At 40.9% G+C, this 18,942-nt stretch overlaps 1 protein-coding gene across 1 annotated transcript in view; it reads left to right on the top strand.

Moving 5' to 3' along the window:
• The window catches only part of LOC140728505 (myosin light chain kinase, smooth muscle-like), a 341,168-nt gene that overhangs the window by 250,361 nt on the left and 71,865 nt on the right, over positions 1-18,942 (top strand). Inside the window, exons 19-20 of the mRNA XM_073047317.1 lie at positions 15,235-15,285; positions 17,686-17,813. Of these exons, the coding sequence (XP_072903418.1) occupies positions 15,235-15,285; positions 17,686-17,813 (179 nt within the window). The remainder of the gene's footprint in view (positions 1-15,234; positions 15,286-17,685; positions 17,814-18,942) is intronic.

Here is an 18,942-nt window from a genome sequence, read left to right on the forward strand (position 1 = left end):
CTTGTGACTGAAATGAATGATTTAACATCTTTCTGTATTAATTTCCATTTTTTGATCACTGTCACACTGTATGAAGACTGCCAGGATTTTGTGTCACCTGTGAACTTCGGACTTGCACCCTGAATATCCAGTAAGAGAGTTGTGACACTGAAACTGATCTCTGAGGAATATCAGAGAACCATGGGAACTTTATGATCCTGGAGGACATGTCAGTCATGTCAATGCCTGTTGAAAAGGAACCATGTCTGATTATCCACCAATACAAATTCTCATCTAGCACTCTTTTGGATAGTAAGTTCCAGACCATTACCACCCCCTGGGTGAAAAGATGTTTTCATATCTTCCCTGCCCAGCCTCCTATTGTGTAGTTTCTATCTACAGTACATCCACTTATTTTGATCCCTCAGCTAAGATAAATAGGTCGTTCCAAATCTCTTTAACTAAATCCCTCATAAGTTTATAAATCTCAGAAAAATCCCCCTAATGGCCTCTTCTTAAAGAAAACAACTTTTTCTCGTAGCCAAAATGTTTTCCATCCTCATAAATCCCCTCTGCGGTCTCTGCAGTGCATCAAGTCTTGCCTGTAATGTGACTAAACCTATCCAGTGTCGTCTCACAGCTGCCCCAGTCCGATGGTCTATGGACTATTCACTGTAACTCTTTGCCGTTTAACCTCCTGTGAATTTAATATCCACTCAGTATTTTTAATTGCATTTTTTTATTTTGTCGGTTGGACTATTATGCAGTTGTTCAGGCATCTTTTGAAAGATCCCTGTGTTACTGCACCAAACTGATCAAATGTTGAAAGGTCTTGATAGAGTGGGTGTAGAGAGGATGTTTCCTATGGTGGGGGAGTCTAGGAACTCAGAGGGGCGTCCATTTAGAATGGAGATGAGGGGGAGTTTTCTTTGCCAGAGAGTGGTGAATCTGTGGAAATCGTTACCACAGGCAACTGTGGAGGCTAAGTCATTGGGTATATTTAATGCAGAGTCTGATAGGTTCTTGATTAGTCAGGGCACGAAGGGTTACTGGGAGAAGGTGAGAGTTCGGGGCGGAGAAGAAAATGGATCCGCTGTGATGAAATAGTGGAGCAGACTTGATGGGCAGAAAGCTAAATTCTGCTCCTCAGTCTTACGATCGTACGGTCTAAACAGCTCAATCTAGTTAGGCAACCAGGAGTCCACAAACCTGATCATGATGGAAATCTGAAATACAAACAGTAAACACTGGAAATACTAACAAATGTAAAGAGCAAAAAAAAGAGCTAAGATCATCATCAGAACATTAATGTTCTGCTACTTCTTCAATAATCTAGGACACACCTCTTCTGTTGACTTACTACCGGTAGCCCTGACTCCAAGCACACTAATCCAAATGCACAGCTCTCTGGAAGCACAGGATTGCAGAATTAACCTTGTACAGCAACAGTTGGAAAGCTTTGTAGTGTAACAAATCTTAATTCATGTGGAAATTGTATTTCTGTTCAAATGAAAAACTGTTTAGAATGGCTTAATTGGCAAAAGAACATGCGCATTGAAAAGGTTTCAGCCATTGACCAATATTATCAGACACCTTTTAATACTTTTAACTGTTTAATATCCCTTCAAAGAGAAAGAACTTCACTTCATCTGTGTTATACCCCTCAATTAATGGTAGGGGTCCATGGGCTAAAAACACTGTACTGGAGCACCATCACTGCAGAAGGTTGAAACTATGCTGTACTATTTCTAGAATGGGTGCAGTGACACCTTCAGTGAAAAGTGGATATTATCTGCACAGTGGGAGCAGATTTGGTGCATCTAGACCATATTGGTAGATAAAAGAAGCTTTCCAGCCTCATTACTTTGTCTATTTAGCCCTCTTTTGCAACATGAAGCACTCATCCAGTGTATGCTGAGGGTGTCTGCAATCTCTGTCTTAAACGCTTTGAGCTCCAGCCCTCCACAGCCCTTGGGATGAAAATCTGTTCCTTTGCTTCTCTCAAAGCCATCTTTCAGTTGTCGACCGATAAGGAAAATAGCTTCTTTTGCCACTCTGAAGTAATTTTACACACCTCAATCAAATATTTATTTAGCTTTTGCTGATTCAATGGAAACCATTTCTGCTTAGCCAGATCTTCCTCATAATAAAATCCTCTGTCTTAGCAATATCCCTTCTGTTCCCTTCTATATTCTCTTCTTTTATGTAAATATTTTATAAATATTCTATTTTATTCCCCTCTAGAATATTCCTTCTAGTTTTTACTCCCCCACTTTCTTATTCCGGCTTCACCCTTCCTTTCTAGACCTGATGAAGGGCCTCAGCCAGAACATTGGCTGTTTATTCCTTTCCATAGATGTTGCCTGACCTGCTGAGTTCCTCCACCATTTTGAGTGTATTACTCTGGATTTCCAGCAACTGCAGAATCTCCTGTGTTTGTAATTCCCTTCTGACTTTCACAAGCTTTCTGTTCAGCGTTCACGAGAATTACACACGGGTGTAGCTATGTGGTAAACAGTTCTAGCATGAGTCTGTTCTTGTATTATCTTCCCTAACCACCAGAGTATCCCGAATGCTTTCTTAACCACCTTACTTTTCTGTTCTGCTGCCTTTAAGGGGCTGTGAACAAGCACTTCAAGAATCCTTAGATATCTTCTGTACTTCCTGTATCCTGTTATTTACGGATCTCCTTTTGTATGCTCTCTCTGCCTCCCCCCACGAATAAGATATTACCTAACCCCTCCAGATTGAGTTCCATTTTCGGCCTAGCCAATACACTCCATTGATATCTTCTTGACTTCCTTCTTCGCTTGACTAATGTGAAGCACTCCTTGGAATAGAATACTTACTAATACAATTGAAATTTTCAAGCAAATTTTCATATGGCTTGATCACTTTTTAACCAACCACTCTCGATTGCACATCAATGGCTCTGCCATGGAGAAGGTGAAGAGGACAAAATTACTTGGTGTGTACATATGGACAACCTGTCTTGGGCCCGCAGCATATCCTCATTGGTCAATAAGGCACAGCAGTGTCTGAGGAGATTGAAGGGTGCGAGGCTCCCTCCGCCGTTCTAAAAGCTTTGTACAAGAGCACCGTCGAGATTGTCCTGTCTGGCTGCATCGTTGTGTGTTACAGAAGCTGCAAGGACTGCAAGACCTTACAGAGGATAGAAAAAACTGCTGAGAGGATCACTGGTGTCTCTCTCCATCCTATCTGTGATATTTTCCAGGAGATGCTATACGAAGGGCCCGAAGCATTGTTGAAGACCCCTACCACCCATCCCACAATCTCTTTGACCCACTACCATCAGCAAGGAAATAGATGAGCATCAGGACTAGGATTGCCAGACTGAGCAACAGCTTCTTCCCTCAGGCTACGAGATACCCTGCCACCACCAAGGTCTCGTTACTAGGACATCGAGCAGTTTACTGGTTACTAAACTGTTTACGGTTTACCTGTGCTGCACACTACATGCACTCTGAATTATATTTTCTTAACTTATTTGTGGAAATATTTTGTTCTATGTGCTGTGTGTGACATATGTTTTGTGGGTGCACTGTGGTCCGGAGGAACGTTGTTTAACTCGGTGTATATGTGTGCAGTCAGATGGCAATAAACTTGAACTTGATCTTCCTTCTTCTTTGGGGCATGGGTGGGGTGAAAGGGACACAGATAGGGTGAATTCACATAGTCTTATTCCCAGGGAAAGGGAAACAAATTTAAAGAGCATAGGTCTAGGATGAGAAATTATTTGCTGCCTGTTAGGCCTCTGGCATTTAGGGCAGCAATGAAGGTCCTCCATCTCTGTCTGTCCTTGGCCATCTTCTCTATTGTGCCCCCAGGTGTGGTTCAGGGTCCTCACTTCTGCCTCTACCGTACGGCACCAAGTTGTCTTTGGTCTCCCACATTTCCTCGCCATTCACGGATCCAATGAGGTGCTGTCTTGATGCTGCCATTGGCCTCTCTTCTCCTCACATGCCCAATCCATCTTCAGTGTTTTTAAGATCGGGGGGTGGGGGGGGGGAGTGGAATTAAAAAGGACCTGAAGCAAAACTTCTTCATGCAGAGGGTGGTGCATATATGGAACAAACTGCAAACTAGAGGGAGATAAAGAGGGGCAGCACTGTAGAATAGTGGTTAGCATAACACATTACAATACCAGTGACGCAGGTTCAATTCCAGCCGATGCTTGTAAGGAGTTTGGACGTTCTCCCCGAGGATTTCCCCTGGGTGATTTCCCACAGTCCAAAGATGTACCAGTTGACAGGTTAATTGGTCATTGTAAATTGACCTGTGATTAGGCTAGGGTTAAATTGAGGTTTGCTGGATGGCGCAGCTCGAATGGCCTACTCTGCACCTTATCTCAATAAATTAATTAATTAACAACATTAAAATGATATTTTAGTAAGTACATTGAAGGGAAAGATTAAGAGGGATATTTACCTAACTCAGGCAAACAGGTTTAGCTTAATTAGGCACCTAGGTCACCATGGACAAGCTGTGTTGAAAAGCCTGTTCCATGCTGTATTACTCTAATGCAGCCCAAACGAAATTTCAAAGAAGCAAATTAACAGACTGGAATGACTCACCAGCTCCTCGGGAATTGCGATCACTCCTGGTGAGGTCGACCACCTGATAGCGGTTTCATCTCTCGGTTGACTTGCCTGTGCAAATACAACCAACAACAGCATCCAAGGACATAACAAAGGCTCAAGCTTGGACCTCCTAATTGGTTGTGCATTAGTTATGTAGTGCCAAGAACAGGAACCAGGCCCATGTGCAGTCCATATCCTTCAGGAGTGGTGTAGTCTCACCTAGCAATGCCACATTGAATCAGATTCTTCTTCTTTAAGTTCATACTTTCTCTAAACCATCGACCTAAGCTCCATAGTTTAATCATTATATATATAATCTCTCTTAATATATGGAAATGGTTTCCTGAAGGGAAAATCCTGCCTGACAAATCTGTTGGAATTATTTAAAGGAATAACATGCAGGATAGACAGAGGAGATTTGGTAGATATTGTGTACTTGGATTTCCAGAAGACCTTTGACAAGGTATCACAAATAAGGCTGATAACAAGATAAGAACATATGGTATCACAGGAAAGATCCTAGAATGGATAGAGGAATGGCTGATTGGCAGGAGGCAAAGTGTGGGAATAAAGGGAGATTTTTATGGTTGGCTGCTGGAGACTAATGGTGTTCCACAGTGTTGGAACCACTTCTTTTACATTATGAGTTGGATGATGGAATTGATGGCTTTGCGGCCAGGTTGTGGATGGTACCAAGGTAAGTGGAAGGGCAGGTAGTGTTGAGGAAGCAGAGAGGCTACAGAAGCACTAGAAGAATGGTCAAAGAAGTGGCAGATGGAATGCAGTGTTGGGAAGTATATGGCAATACACTTTGGTAGAAGAAATAAAAGTGTAGACTATTTTCTAAATGGAGAAAAAAAAATCAGAACTCTGAGATGCAAAGGGACTTGGGAGTCCTTGTGCAGGGTTCCTTGAAGGTTAATTTGCAGGTTGAGTCGGTGATGAGGAAGGCAAATGTGATGTTAGCACTCATTCTGCGAGGACTAGAATATAAAAGCAAGGGTGTAATGTTGAGTCCTAATAAAACACCATTGAAGCCTCACTTGGAGTATAGTGAGCACTTTGGGGTCCTTATTTGGGAAACGATATGCTGACATTGGACAGGGTTCAAAGGAGGTTCACAAAAATGATTCCAGGATTGAAAGGTTGATCACATGAGGATTGTTTGGTGGCTCTGGGCCTGCACTCACTGGAGTTCAGAAGAATGAGGGAGTTCTCATTGAAACCTATCGAATGTTGAGAGGCCTTTATAGAGTGGATGTTTTCTATGGTAGGGGAGTGTGAGACAAGAGGGCACAACCTCAGAATAGAGGGATGTCTATTTGGAACACGGAGGAGGAATTTGTTTGTCCTGAGAATGGTGAATCTTTGCCGCAGGCGACTGTGGAGACCAAGTCATTGTGTACATTTAAAGCATGGGTTGATGGTCAGGGCATGAAGGGGTATGGAGAGAAGGCATGAGACTGAGGCTGAGAGGGAAATGGATCTGCCATGGATGAAATGGGAGAGTAGACTTGATAGGCCATATGGCTTAATTCCACTCCTAAATCTTTTGGTGTTATCGTCTTATGGACTAAGAAGTCGATGTTTTGGGCTGAGACCTCCCTTCAAGACCCCTTAGATGCTGCCTGGCCTGCTGAGTTCCTCCAGCATTTTATGTGAGTGGCTTAGGATTTCCAGCATCTGCAGAATTCCTTGTGTTTAAAATACACAGAATGTTCCTTTGTTTCAAAGCAGAAATGAGCTCCCTATTTAATTGTGAAGTGCTGTGGTGTTAGTGGTTGTGAAATAACTGCTAAGAATTCCCTGAAATATTTTTGGACGGTAGTTTGAAAGCTGCACAAATTGTGTATTCTAGTAGTTCTCTGGCAGATTTTTATTGCTGTTTTCAATACAACCAAAAAAGGACATATCTGAAGAAGTATTTTTAATCTTTATGTGCCCCCACAAAACGTGAGCAAAAGGCAAAGCTAGGTCACTAAACTATTCCAAAGATATTACATGGCCTAAGTGCTAATGACATGGACACTTCAAATGGAAGATGAACTTTCAGTTAAATAGTTTAATAGAGAGAAATAATGCAAAGCCAGTGATGCCTGTCTTCAGTTTAAATGCTAGCAACAAGGCTCAGTTTCCCCTCTGCCAGATGTTTTATCTCACTTATATTTGGTCACTTTGTGATAATATCACAGTTGGTCCCTGATCCACAAGATTCATCTTACCTAAAGGAAATTAATTTTACATTTTCTTTTAAAATGGAGTTGGAGGAAAAGGAGAGTTCAAAGTTTGAAGTACATTTAATGTACACTGTCTTCAGCCTTGAAATTTGTCGTCTTACAGTCAGCCACAGAAACAAAGCAGCTCAATAGAACCCACTAAAAAAGACCACCAAATTACCAATGTGCAGAAAAAAAGGACAAATTGTGCAAACTAAAGTTCATGGAAGTGAGTCCTCAGCCAAGAAGCCAGTTCATGCTGGAGCCAGTCCAGGAGCCTGCTCGTTGTAGGCCAGAGCCTCAGTTGAGTGTAGAGACGAGTAAACCTTGTGGGCACTGAGCTGAACAACAGCCTGTCTCTCCCTTTCCCCCGACACCCCAACCTTTTCAATCTGGCCCCGTGCTTAAATCGGCCAAACACCGTCTCTTTCCTCGCTCTTTGTCCTGAGCCCTACTGCTTGGATTCAGCCCCAGTTCTGCTCCAGCAATGGCAAAACAATCAAGTTTTGTATTTTTTGAGAAAAGGAGATGAAGTGACTTAATTGCAAAATGTTTTTCTTGGTTCACTTTTGTTCTGGCCAGTTTTACACTTTTTTCCACAGATTTTTCAATTCATTATTAATAACAAAGTAATACATGATATTTTAGTTCCCTTCTGTAGGCACAATTGTTCCTCAGACCTGACACATTGACCTATTAGAAGAGTCAGCTGAAACTAATCATACTAACACATGCAAGTAATTTAGGGGCAAATATTTATCTGAGTTAGTAACAAACTTTTGAGGGCATCTTGAGATCTGGAGAGAGTGCCTGACCCATTTGTATAGATGTTAGAGAAAATGTTAAATTGTGTTGTTCAAAGAAGTGGTCTTAAGCCTGATTTATACTTCTGCGTCGCATCTATGCCGTACCTACACCATACCCTACGCCGTAGGGTAACTCACATGTCGCGGCAACACAGACCGCAACAACTGTGATTGGTCCGCTTGGTAGCATCGCATTTCCTCCTACGCATTTCCGGTTGCTTCTTCTCCACCATGTCTGTACACCGATGCAAAATAGATGAACCAAATCGTCAAATCTACCTGCCGACATGCAAAAATGTTTGAAATGCATTTCCTCGTCTATGTCTCTCACGAAGAAACTCAACACAGTGGCATAGAAGCCCCACCGCCAACTAGTGTTTTGGCGCACACCAGCGCATGCTCGCTATGGTGCAGAGCCTACGCAGAAGTGAAAATCAGGCCTACAGCATAGCCCATACGCACAAGTATAAATCAGCCTTTACTTATGGGTCAACTTAGATGCCACATTGCACTTAACTGAGTAATTATTATCCATGAAACATCAGCATCATTCATGCTAATAAATTAAATATTTTGTGAAGAATTGGAAAACAACAGTAGCCTTGATTGATTTTCCAGGAACAAATGATTCATCTTAAAACTATCCTTGTAGGCATAGTGAACAGGTTATCTTTCAATCGTATACTCCAGACTTCTCCCAAACATGCATTCATAGTCAAGTTGCTAACAAGCTTTGAGACCCTCTTTGAGTCATCTCAAAGGTCATCATACCAAACGCTTGACCCAACTTGTAAGGAGAACGCTAGTTAATTTAGAAGCTATCCCAAAAAATCTAAATGATTGCATTGGTTTTTAAAATAGACTTCTGGTTGGCATGGTGTCAGAACGTGAACATTAGTAGAACAATAGAATTTTACTTTTGTGAAGTATTAGATGGTAGGGTGCATTCTGATGTTTTTATTAACAGTCAGAAACATTGACACATAATACTGTCCCCAGAAGAAGAATCAAATACTTTTACCAGTTTTATTCAATTCCCTGTTCAATGGTAGAATGCATAAAATTGCAAGGACTATGCCTAGAATTACAATGTTCTGTTTAGACAAGGGCAGTCAAAAATCAGGAAGTGCATTTGTTTTTCATTTAGGTGAACACAATAGTTGTTAAATAATGTCTAAATTGACTTTAATAAACTGCAAGTCCCTTGCATTTTCATTACTAAACATGGAAAGTGAATTCCTACATTCTGCAGTAGATTTTTGTACCAAAATGAGGTGTGTTGGAGAAATTTGGAATGGAAACATTAATCAGTGACTTAGTGAAGTTTATAGGAAGGTGAATGGATTAAAAAATGTATTCTGCTAGCAGTGGGCCAATAACATAAATTAATAGGCCAAGAGGGGAGCATTTCACAAATTCAAAGTACATTTATTATTAAACTACAAATGCAGCATATGAACAGAAATCTTTATCTTCTGTCTGGACGGCCACAAAACAATGAACCATGGAATCAACCTATTCAAAGAAAAAACATCAAACCCCACACCCTGCACACAAAAAAAAATTAGCACAAATGGCAACAACAAAGAGCGAGAAAACAGTGTATAAAACCCAAAATCAAATGGCATATTTCCATTCAGCTCAGTGTTCATGATCTGCAAGCCACCATTTGTATCCCTGAAAGTTTACCCCTCTATCTGAAAAAGAGGCTGAATTTTATCAGGAAGTTAGATGGCTCTTAAGGATGAAAAACTTAGTAGGTGACAGACAAAGAGCAAGGGTAGAGGACTCTTCTTTTAAAGAGTTGGCATTGACATGACGCACTGTATGGATTCCTTCAGTTTCTCTCATTTTGTTTGGAAGCTCCTTAAGATTAGTTTGTTTCATCCCAGCTGAGGAATGGGACAATAGAATGGGAATGGCTGTGCAAGACTGGTATGGACTCACCTTCTACTGTCGACTGATTCTGTGATTCAGTCTCAGTCAGGACGGAGCCATTTAAGGTGATAATCAAGTCAACTGCCCATGATTGGAAAGCTTCGCCTTATCTACACTGTACTGATGGCTTACTTTAACTTTCTTTTGCACTCTAAATGTGATGCCATACCTTTTCTCTAAAATATTGTTCAGCTGCATCAAATGAGCCTTCCCCTCGAACTGCTCCATGTATGGGCCCACCAGTAAGGCAGGGGATTTCATCCTATAGTGTGCCCTTAACGTTCGTGACTGTGCCTTCAACAGTTCACGTTCCAACGCATGGTTTGCGTGCAGGCGTCACATTATTGCTATTCATGGATGCTGCCTATTTCAGTTCTGTTCTTGGGCTCTCAGCTAGTTGCTATACCATCCTGCCCAAAGGAGTGTGGCCCTGCTGTGGTGATGAGGTATTGGCCTGAACTGAAAGAGCACTGTGTGTGGACCCATGTCTTATTGGTGCATTTGCTGCATGGCCTTCAAGCAATTTATAGTGCATGGTTTTCAAAGTGCCCTACACATTTCAATCAGGACCACCATAGCTGTGCATTTAAAAACTGCGCAGTAAGTATGCTATCACGTATTTGCTGCACAAATCACTCTCTCACCTAGAGGGGGTCAGTTGTGCTGTGAGGATTACATTCCTTGACTTCTCTAGTGCCTTTAACACCATCCAGCCCAAGATCTTAAGACACAAACTAACGGAGATGGGAGTAGACCCTCACATGGTGGATTGGATAGTGGACTACTTGACAGATAGACCTCAGTATGTGCGGTTGGGAGACTGTAGGTCTGACACGGTGGTCAGCAGCACAGGGGCGCCGCAGGGAACCGTACTCTCTCCGGTCCTGTTCACCCTGTACACATCAGACTTCCAATATAACTCAGAGTCCTGCCATGTGCAGAAGTTCGCTGATGACACGGCCATAGTGGGGTGTGTCAGGAATGGACAGGAGGAGGAGTATAGGAAACTGATACAGGACTTTGTGATATGGTGCAACTCAAACTACCTGCGTCTCAATATCACCAAGACCAAGGAGATGGTGGTGGACTTTAGGAGATCTAGGCCCCATATGGAGCCAGTGATCATTAATGGAGAACGTGTGGAGCAGGTTAAGACCTACAAGTATCTGGGAGTACAGTTAGACGAGAAGCTTGACTGGACTGCCAACACAGATGCCTTGTGCAGGAAGGCACAGAGTCGAATGTACTTCCTAAGAAGGTTGGCGTCATTCAATGTCTGTAGTGAGATGCTGAAGATGTTCTATAGGTCAGTTGTGAAGAGCGCCCTCTTCTTTGTGGTGGCGTGTTGGGGAGGAAGCATTAAGAAGAGGGACGCCTCACATCTTAATAAGCTGGTAAGGAAGGCGGGCTCTGTCGTGGGTAAAGTACTGGAGAGTTTAACATCGGTAGCTGAGCGAAGGGCGCTGAGTAGGCTACGGTCAATTATGGATAACTCTGAACATCCTCTACATAGCACCATCCAGAGACAGAGAAGCAGTTTCAGTGACAGGTTACTATCGATGCAATGCTCCTCAGACAGGATGAAGAGGTCAATACTCCCCAATGCCATTAGGCTTTACAATTCTACCGCCAGGACTTAAGAACTTTTTAAAAGCTATTATTAATGCTTTTTGAGACGGTGATTTAGATGCATATCATATTTTTTTACTGAGTTAAGTATTGTATGTAATTAGTTTTGCTACAACAAGTGTATGGGACATTGGAAAAAAAGTTGAATTTCCCCATGGGGATGAATAAAGTATCTATCTATCTATCTGTCTAAGTAGTCATGCTGTAATTATACAAAATGCTTTAAATACTTGGGAACCCATTCCTCAGCTGGGATGAAACAAGCTAATCTTAAGGAGCTTCCAAACAAAATGAGAGAACCTGAAGGAATCCATACAGTGCGTCATGTCAATGCTAACTCTTTAAAAGTGAGAAGGAAATGAACGGGTCACACAGTGGTGCAGGTTGTCAACCCTCTGCCTTAGTTCCATCCTGAGTTATGGTGCTGTCTGGGTGGAGTTTGCCCATTGTCACTGTGATTATGTGTGTTTTTGGGTGCTTCAACGTCTGGGGGAAAGAGATGGTGTCAGCCAGTATGGACTCATGCAATGAATAGCTTCCATGGAATATGAGCACATGGGAACATTGTACCAGAAGAAAACCTTTGAAAAGGAACTTCAGGTTAGTACATGAACTATCTGCACTTGAGCAACACAAACAGAATTCTGGAGAAACCCAGCAGGTCAGGCAGCATCTATGGAGGGAAATGAACAGTTGACGTTTCAGGCTGACACTGTTCATGACAACTCTCAGGCCTGACTGTTTGTGTCCCTCCTGGCCTGCTGGGTTCTTGCAGCATTTTGTGTGTGTTCCTCAAGATGGCCAACGCCTGCAGAATCTCTGAACCATCTGAACATGTGCGATACCTTCACTGTGCAGGTCTTCAACATCTGATATCTAACTTACAGTCACAAGTTGAGAGAAACATAAGGGATACAAGAATAAATAAGGAAACTGCAGGCCAGGAGTAATATCTTCTGTTGTCACCAAACCAGTCACAACAATCCTTAATATTATTTTGTTTGTAATTGATCTGGGGCAATTGTAATAGTTCAGATATTGGCCTTCTCACAACATGCATTTGTGCTTTGATCCCACTTGTGAAGATCTGAGTGCTTTAATATCATAAAGTACTATGCAAGTGCAAGTTATTCTGGTAGTAGCTGGAGTTTCACATTATGAAAATGCAGTAAATGAAGATTTCTCAACTTCTATTCACTTCCAAATCTGGGTCTTCCCCCCCCCCCCCCTGCTCCTGTATTTGGAGTATACACACAATTGAATGAGGAGAAACCGCTTCACTCAGAGGGTGGTGAGAGTGTGGAATGAGCTGCCAGCACAAGTGGTGCATGTGAGCTCAATCTCAATGTTGAAGAGAAGTTTGGGTAGGTACATGGATGGTAGGGGTATGGAGGGCTATGGTCCAGGTGCAGGTCGATTAGAATAAACAATTTAAATGGTTCAGCATGGACTTGATGGGATGAAGGGCCTGTTTCTGTGCTGTACTTTTCTATGACTCTATGATGCATTAAGCCAATTTAAGATTATAGCGAGATTGGGCATGTTCCGAAAGAATTGTACTGAATTTAAATTTAATTGAATTGACTTTACTTCTTTCATTCTTCACATACATGAGGAGTAAAAATTTTACATTATGTCTCCATCTAACTGTGCAAATTATAGTAATTTATAACAAATAGTATGTACAACAGGACAGTCAATATAACATAGAAATACAATTGTGTCAGTGTGAATTAATCAGTCTGATTGCCTGGAGGAAGAAGCTGTCCCGGATCCTGTTGTTCCTGGCTTTAATGCTGTGGTGCTGCTTCTCGGACGGTAGCAGCTGGAACAGTTTGTGGCTGGGTAGACTTGGGTCCCCAATGAACCTTCAGGCCCTTTTTATGAGTTATCTGTTAAAATCTCTGAATACTTCCATTTTAAATCAGCATATATTGCTGGAATTTAAAATGGTGCTCATAATCAGTTTGCTGCTGATGCCAACCCTTGTCCCTTTAAACATGTACCTTCCTGATTGAGGCAGCAAGTTTTGAAGTGTATTTCTTTGGGTAGGTCGCCCGCTTCCTGTGCAAGAAATCTTGTGTCGGCTTCTATTCAAAGCACACAAGCTGCTGGAGGAACTCAGCAGCCAGGCCAGACAGTCCTGATGAAGGGCCTCGGCCCTTGTATGGACAAGAGTCCCTACTCTTGTTTACATCTGCAGATTTTTCTCTTGTTTGTGATCGGCCTCTGTTAGATTTTCAGTTTGGGGGGATGGAGTTGGAATCAAATCCATGGAAAGTACTCATTAATTGACTTTTCATCATGGTTTTTACACACAATAGTTTTACAAAAGCAATCAGCATTTTAGAAGTGTTTTTTAAGATAATTGAGTAAAATTTTTTGAATGTAATGAAATGTTAATGAAAACTCCTTAAAATATTAATGAACACTGGTGTAAACGGATTGCTTGGTATACCTGCTTGAGGATCGTGGTCTCTTTAAACCAACTAGGCACTGAAAACATTCTTAGTCTTGGTAGAGCAGGGTTTTGACCTGAATTATCAGCTGTTCCTTCGTTCCACAGATGTTGCTCAGCCCACTGAAATTCTCTAGCAGATTGTTTATTCTTGCAGAAATACATTTTTTCTCTTTGTCTCATAATAAATAAATTTGGATGGAATTAGTTATTACATATAAACAAGAAGATGGTAACTTAGAAACTTAAAGCAAAGTTCAAATATGATGCTGCAAGAGACCATAAGATATTGGAGCAGAATTAAGCCAATCGACATGTAAATCATGGCTGATTTACTTTTCCTCTCAATCCCGTTCTCCTGCCTTCTTTATATAATCTTTGACACCCTGACTAATCAAGAGGTGTCAAACTCTTCTTTAAGTATACTCAATGACTTGGCCTCCACAACGGTTTGTGGCAATGACCTCCACCTATCTTTGTATTGTCCGCGAACTTGTCCACAAAGCCATCAATTCTGTTATCCAAATCAGTGACGTATAAAGTGAAAAGAAGCGGCCCCAACACCAATCCCTGGGGAACAGCATTAGTCACCAGCAGCCAACCAGAAAATTTATTTATTTATTTAGAGATCCAGCGTGGAATGATTTTACAGCCTTTTGAGCCACACCACTCAGCAACCCCTGACTTAACCCTTGCCTAATCAATGGACAATTTACAATGACCAATTAACCTATTAACTGGTCCAGCGTTGGACAGTGGGAGGAAACCGGAGCACATTCCACAGGGGAGGGAGACATATAGACTATTTACAGAAGACGCCAGGATTGAACTCTGAACTCTGATGCCCTGAGCTGCAATAGTGTTGCACTAAGACCCTCCTTTATTCCCAATCTCCTACTGTCAGCCAGTCTTCTATTAATGCTAGTATCTTTGCTGAGATACCATGGGCTCTTATCTTGTTAAGCAGCCTCATGTGCAATACCTTGTCAAAGGCCTTTGGAAAATCCAAGTAAGAGGTTTAACACTATCTGCTAGGAGGCAAGTCAAAACAAATACTGAGTCTTTGAAATGCAGTCAGGAGTAGAACCCAAAAGCTGAGCATTAATTGCTTATAGCTGTGCTCGTGAATAAAATTTTGCAACATTAAGATGAATGCAATCCATTATTAAGGATTCCTACCACCCAGGACATGCCCTCTTCTCATTGTTACCATCAGGTAGGAGGTACAGAAGCCTGAAGGCACACAGTCAGTGATTCAGTAACAGCTTCTTCCCCTCTGCCATCCGATTCCTAAATAGACATTGAACCCATGAACACTACCTCAATACTTTTCTTTTAAATTTCTGTTTTAGTGCTACTTATTTAACTTAACTATTTAATATACATATATATACTTACTGTAATTCAGGTTTTTGTCTACATTTATCATTGTACTACTGCCACAAAGTGAACAAAGTTCACGACACATGCTGGTGATATTAAATCTGATTCTGATTCTAAGTTGGCCTTTTCTTTAACCATATACTTAAATGCATTGTAACACGCAGCGTCATGAAAGACTCATTTGTGACTTACTTTAATAGTTTACCTTTGTTATTTTCTTTTAGTTGAAGCCACCATTAAAAAGAAACCGACTCCCAAAACGCCTCCCAAGCCAGGTAAGATGTTTCATTTCAAGAAAGCAAGTTTATCTTTGTCTTCTTTTATTTTTTGCCAAACTGTCATTTGGCATACTGTTCATTCTCAGACTCAGTTGAGAATTTGCAACCTTGTATCATTCAAAATCTTACCCTCACGTTTTCCTCCCTTTCTCTGGTCTCTTCCAGTGTACTAGCAAAGGTACACACTCCTAATGAAAAGTAAGATTGCTAATTTCCATGTGTTTGCAGTTGTGGAAAATTAACTTGAACTTATCCCAGCTGGATAATAATTTATGATTGATTAAACAAGCAACGTACATTTTACAAACTATTTCCTACTTAGTTATCAGATTAATAAAATATGCTCGGTCAGCTGTAGTGCTCTGGAGTATTGGTTCACTAAATCTATCATTAGTTTTTGAACTTCAGGGTCTTGTGCCTGAATGTTCATAAGTAAATCTCTTGTGGCTAAAAGATAATTAGCTTTTAACACTGGTATGTGGGCAAGTCATGAAATAATTCTGCTTTTTTTCCTCATTAATGAACTTAATCTCCTTTTTTATAGTTAATGATCTTAATAAATAGTCAAAGGAAAGGAACAGCTTGTTTTGTTATTTTGTTCTTTCATTGGACTCTCATGGCCCTGGCTAAGCAGGCATTTTTTGGTCCAATCTTCAAGCTGGAGTTAAAATAAAGATAAAATGAAGTCTGGGCTAAAAATAGAAATGTGGAGCATATTATTCACTGCCTTAAGGAGTAAAGGTATGGGAGATTCAATGAAATCGTTGCTTTATAGATACATTTCAAAGAATGTCGCATGAAGGCAAAAAGATATGCTTTTTATGAATAGCCCTTCTGAGAAATACTTCCATTTTATTCCAGATATTCAATTTGATTCCCCTATTTTCTGATTTTTGATATTTCTAATTGATCTTTTGTTGCTCTAAGAAGCTATTGAACGTAAGAACACAAACTGAAGTCATTAGAGCACTATTGGAGCATTGGGCCCCGAGCCAGACCATTCAATTAGATCATCCTTCACCTTTTACCTCGGGGCCTTTCTTGCACTAACCATGTTGTGGGTTACCTTTTCTGAAAATGGTGTGGCAGGGTTGGATTTTCTAGCCCCTTCAGAGGGCAATTAGCTACATTGCTGTGGGATTGTAGTCACATAAAATCAAGATAATTATATGTATGTAAAAATAAAAACTTTCAGATGTAGTTTACTATTAGTTATTTATGTGCTCCAAAATGCAGAACTGTGCAAAAGTCTAGAGAGAGAGAGAGAGAGAACGAACACGCTAGGGTGCCTAAGACCTTCGCACAGTTCTGTAGTAATTTTATGTATTACACTGTACTGCTGCAAAAAAAGAACAGACTTCAAGACATATGTGAGTGATGATAAACCTGATTCTGATATGGGTATCTATTGTAGACTGAGTGTGGGAAGGGGGCAGGGAGAAGGGAATCATGGTTAGGAAAAGGAGAAGGGAGAGGGGAGGGAGCGGAAAGCACCAGAGAGACATTCTATAATGATCAATAAACCAATTGTTTGGAATCAATTGACCTCACCTGGTGTCTCAGGGCTGGGTGTGTCTGCACCCGCACCATCAAACCCCGGCACTCCTTCTCTGCCACCTGCCCATACCCTTCTCCGTAGCGCTCCTTGCCACTCCCAATGTGTTTTGCTCCCATCAGATTTACAAGCTCCCTCACCATTCCACGTTGACAAATACAGTACTGTGCAAAAGTCTAAGGCACCCTAGCTATGTATATGTGCATAAGACTTTTGCACAGTACTGTATATTAACATTTGTTTGCAAAATCATACTGTAATATATTTTTCATGTGATCTTGGCTAATAAATTTATTATGTGAAATTGCTTTGGCTGCAAATGAAGCCATGTAATAATTTTTACTTTACCAGAATATTGATTAAAAGACAAATGCTGAGTTGTGTTGTATTAGATGAAAGGGAAGTACAAAAAAAAGCTGAAAAAGCTAATCTTACCTGTAAATTTTCAAAGGTTATGTGTTTATCCTAAGCTTGTTTAACCATTTGAAGTCTAATGAAATTATGCATGTTCAGGCTCACTGATACAGACTCACATGCAGGTTGAAGTCATTAACCTTTTCCTTTCTCTTTTGTACTTCGTTGCAGAGTTTTTTTTAGCTGAGAACAGTTTATAATAAATTCAAATAGTTTTTCTTAGAATTGCATTATTTTCACCCAACAAGAGGATTATAAGTCAAAAGTTATTAATGATTAAAATCATGAATCAGGAACCAAATTATTGTCATAACCTTTTCCAGTTTTACTGTCAATATAAGTATTTTTCTAAGTACATGGACATGAAGTAGTCACCCACAGCAACTGAAATTTCCTAATCTTTCATTTGTGATGTTTACTTTCAACAGCTATTCCACCACAGTTTCTTCAGTGCCCTGGAAGCATGAAAGTCCGTGCTGGAGAATCTGCAGAGCTGTTTTGTAAGATTGCTGGAACACCACCACTCAGCTACACATGGCTAAAATTTAGAAAACAGGTAATCTTCAATCCTTTCGTATAAATACTGGCTGCTTCTGCCTGAAAGGACATGCATGGTTGATTAATAAAGTTGAAAAGAGTTGTGTTTATTGTCTTCTGAACAAGTAGATGTGTGTATGCGAGGGTTCGTGCCTCTGATGTTCCTGCAGTGACATATTTTGTTGTACTGTGCTCACTTACTCTCGTGCATATGATGATAAACTTAACATTCAGCTTTCAACAGACAGCTTCACACAAAGAAAAACATTAATTAAACATAAATTATACACAATTTTACAGGAAAGAATACAATTCGACTGTGGGAAAAAATGTCCATTGTTGTGCAAAGTGATCTGTTGTGTATTTAATAGTTCAGTAATATTTGAGTAACGTTCTATATGGTGTGTGTGTGTGTGTGTGTGTGTGCGTGCGTGTATGTTTGTATATACTTCGATTAAGCATTCTTGTTCATCTAATTCTGGATTATATGTATAAATACGCGAATTGCTTGTGTCATCACGCTACTGCATGATATGCATGCCTCGCTTAAAGAAAACTCAAAGTTAGACCCTCATTTTGGACTCCCATGTCTTCCTTTGAATTAGTTTAATGTTTTGAAATTACGAAACATGATCTGATCAGAATGGTTATGGTGTTGCCGTACCGAGGTAGTGATGAGGGTTGTGCAGATTGTTTCAAAAACTGAATGGTTGACGGAAAGTATTTCTTAATCCCAGAAACCTGGGATCAATCCTGCTGTCCACGTGGAGTATGTACGTTTTGCACAGGTTGCCTTTGTATGCTTTGTTTCTCTTCTGTGTCTCAAAGATTAGATTAGTTGATGACTGTAGATTGCCTCTGCAGTATAGGGAAACAGTAGAGTTTTGTGCAGAGTTGATGGGTAAGTGAGGAGAATGAAATGCTAACAGTGTATAAATAAGTCTAAGAAGACCTCAACCTTGTCGTAGGATTTGGAGGCTTACGTGCCTCAATGAACCAGAGAGCTATACCTTCTGGAGTCAGGGCCTTGTGCTTTGATTCCTGGTCGGGCGACCCATGCCAAACAGGTCAGAGGGTAGAGGACAGACTAAGTGTGGTCCACTGGTCCTCCATTTTCAGGGGCTCAGCTCAGGGCTAACAACCATAAC

The sequence above is a fragment of the Hemitrygon akajei genome, chromosome 5, assembly GCF_048418815.1.
Source record: "Hemitrygon akajei chromosome 5, sHemAka1.3, whole genome shotgun sequence".
Taxonomy (NCBI): Eukaryota; Metazoa; Chordata; class Chondrichthyes; order Myliobatiformes; family Dasyatidae; genus Hemitrygon; species Hemitrygon akajei.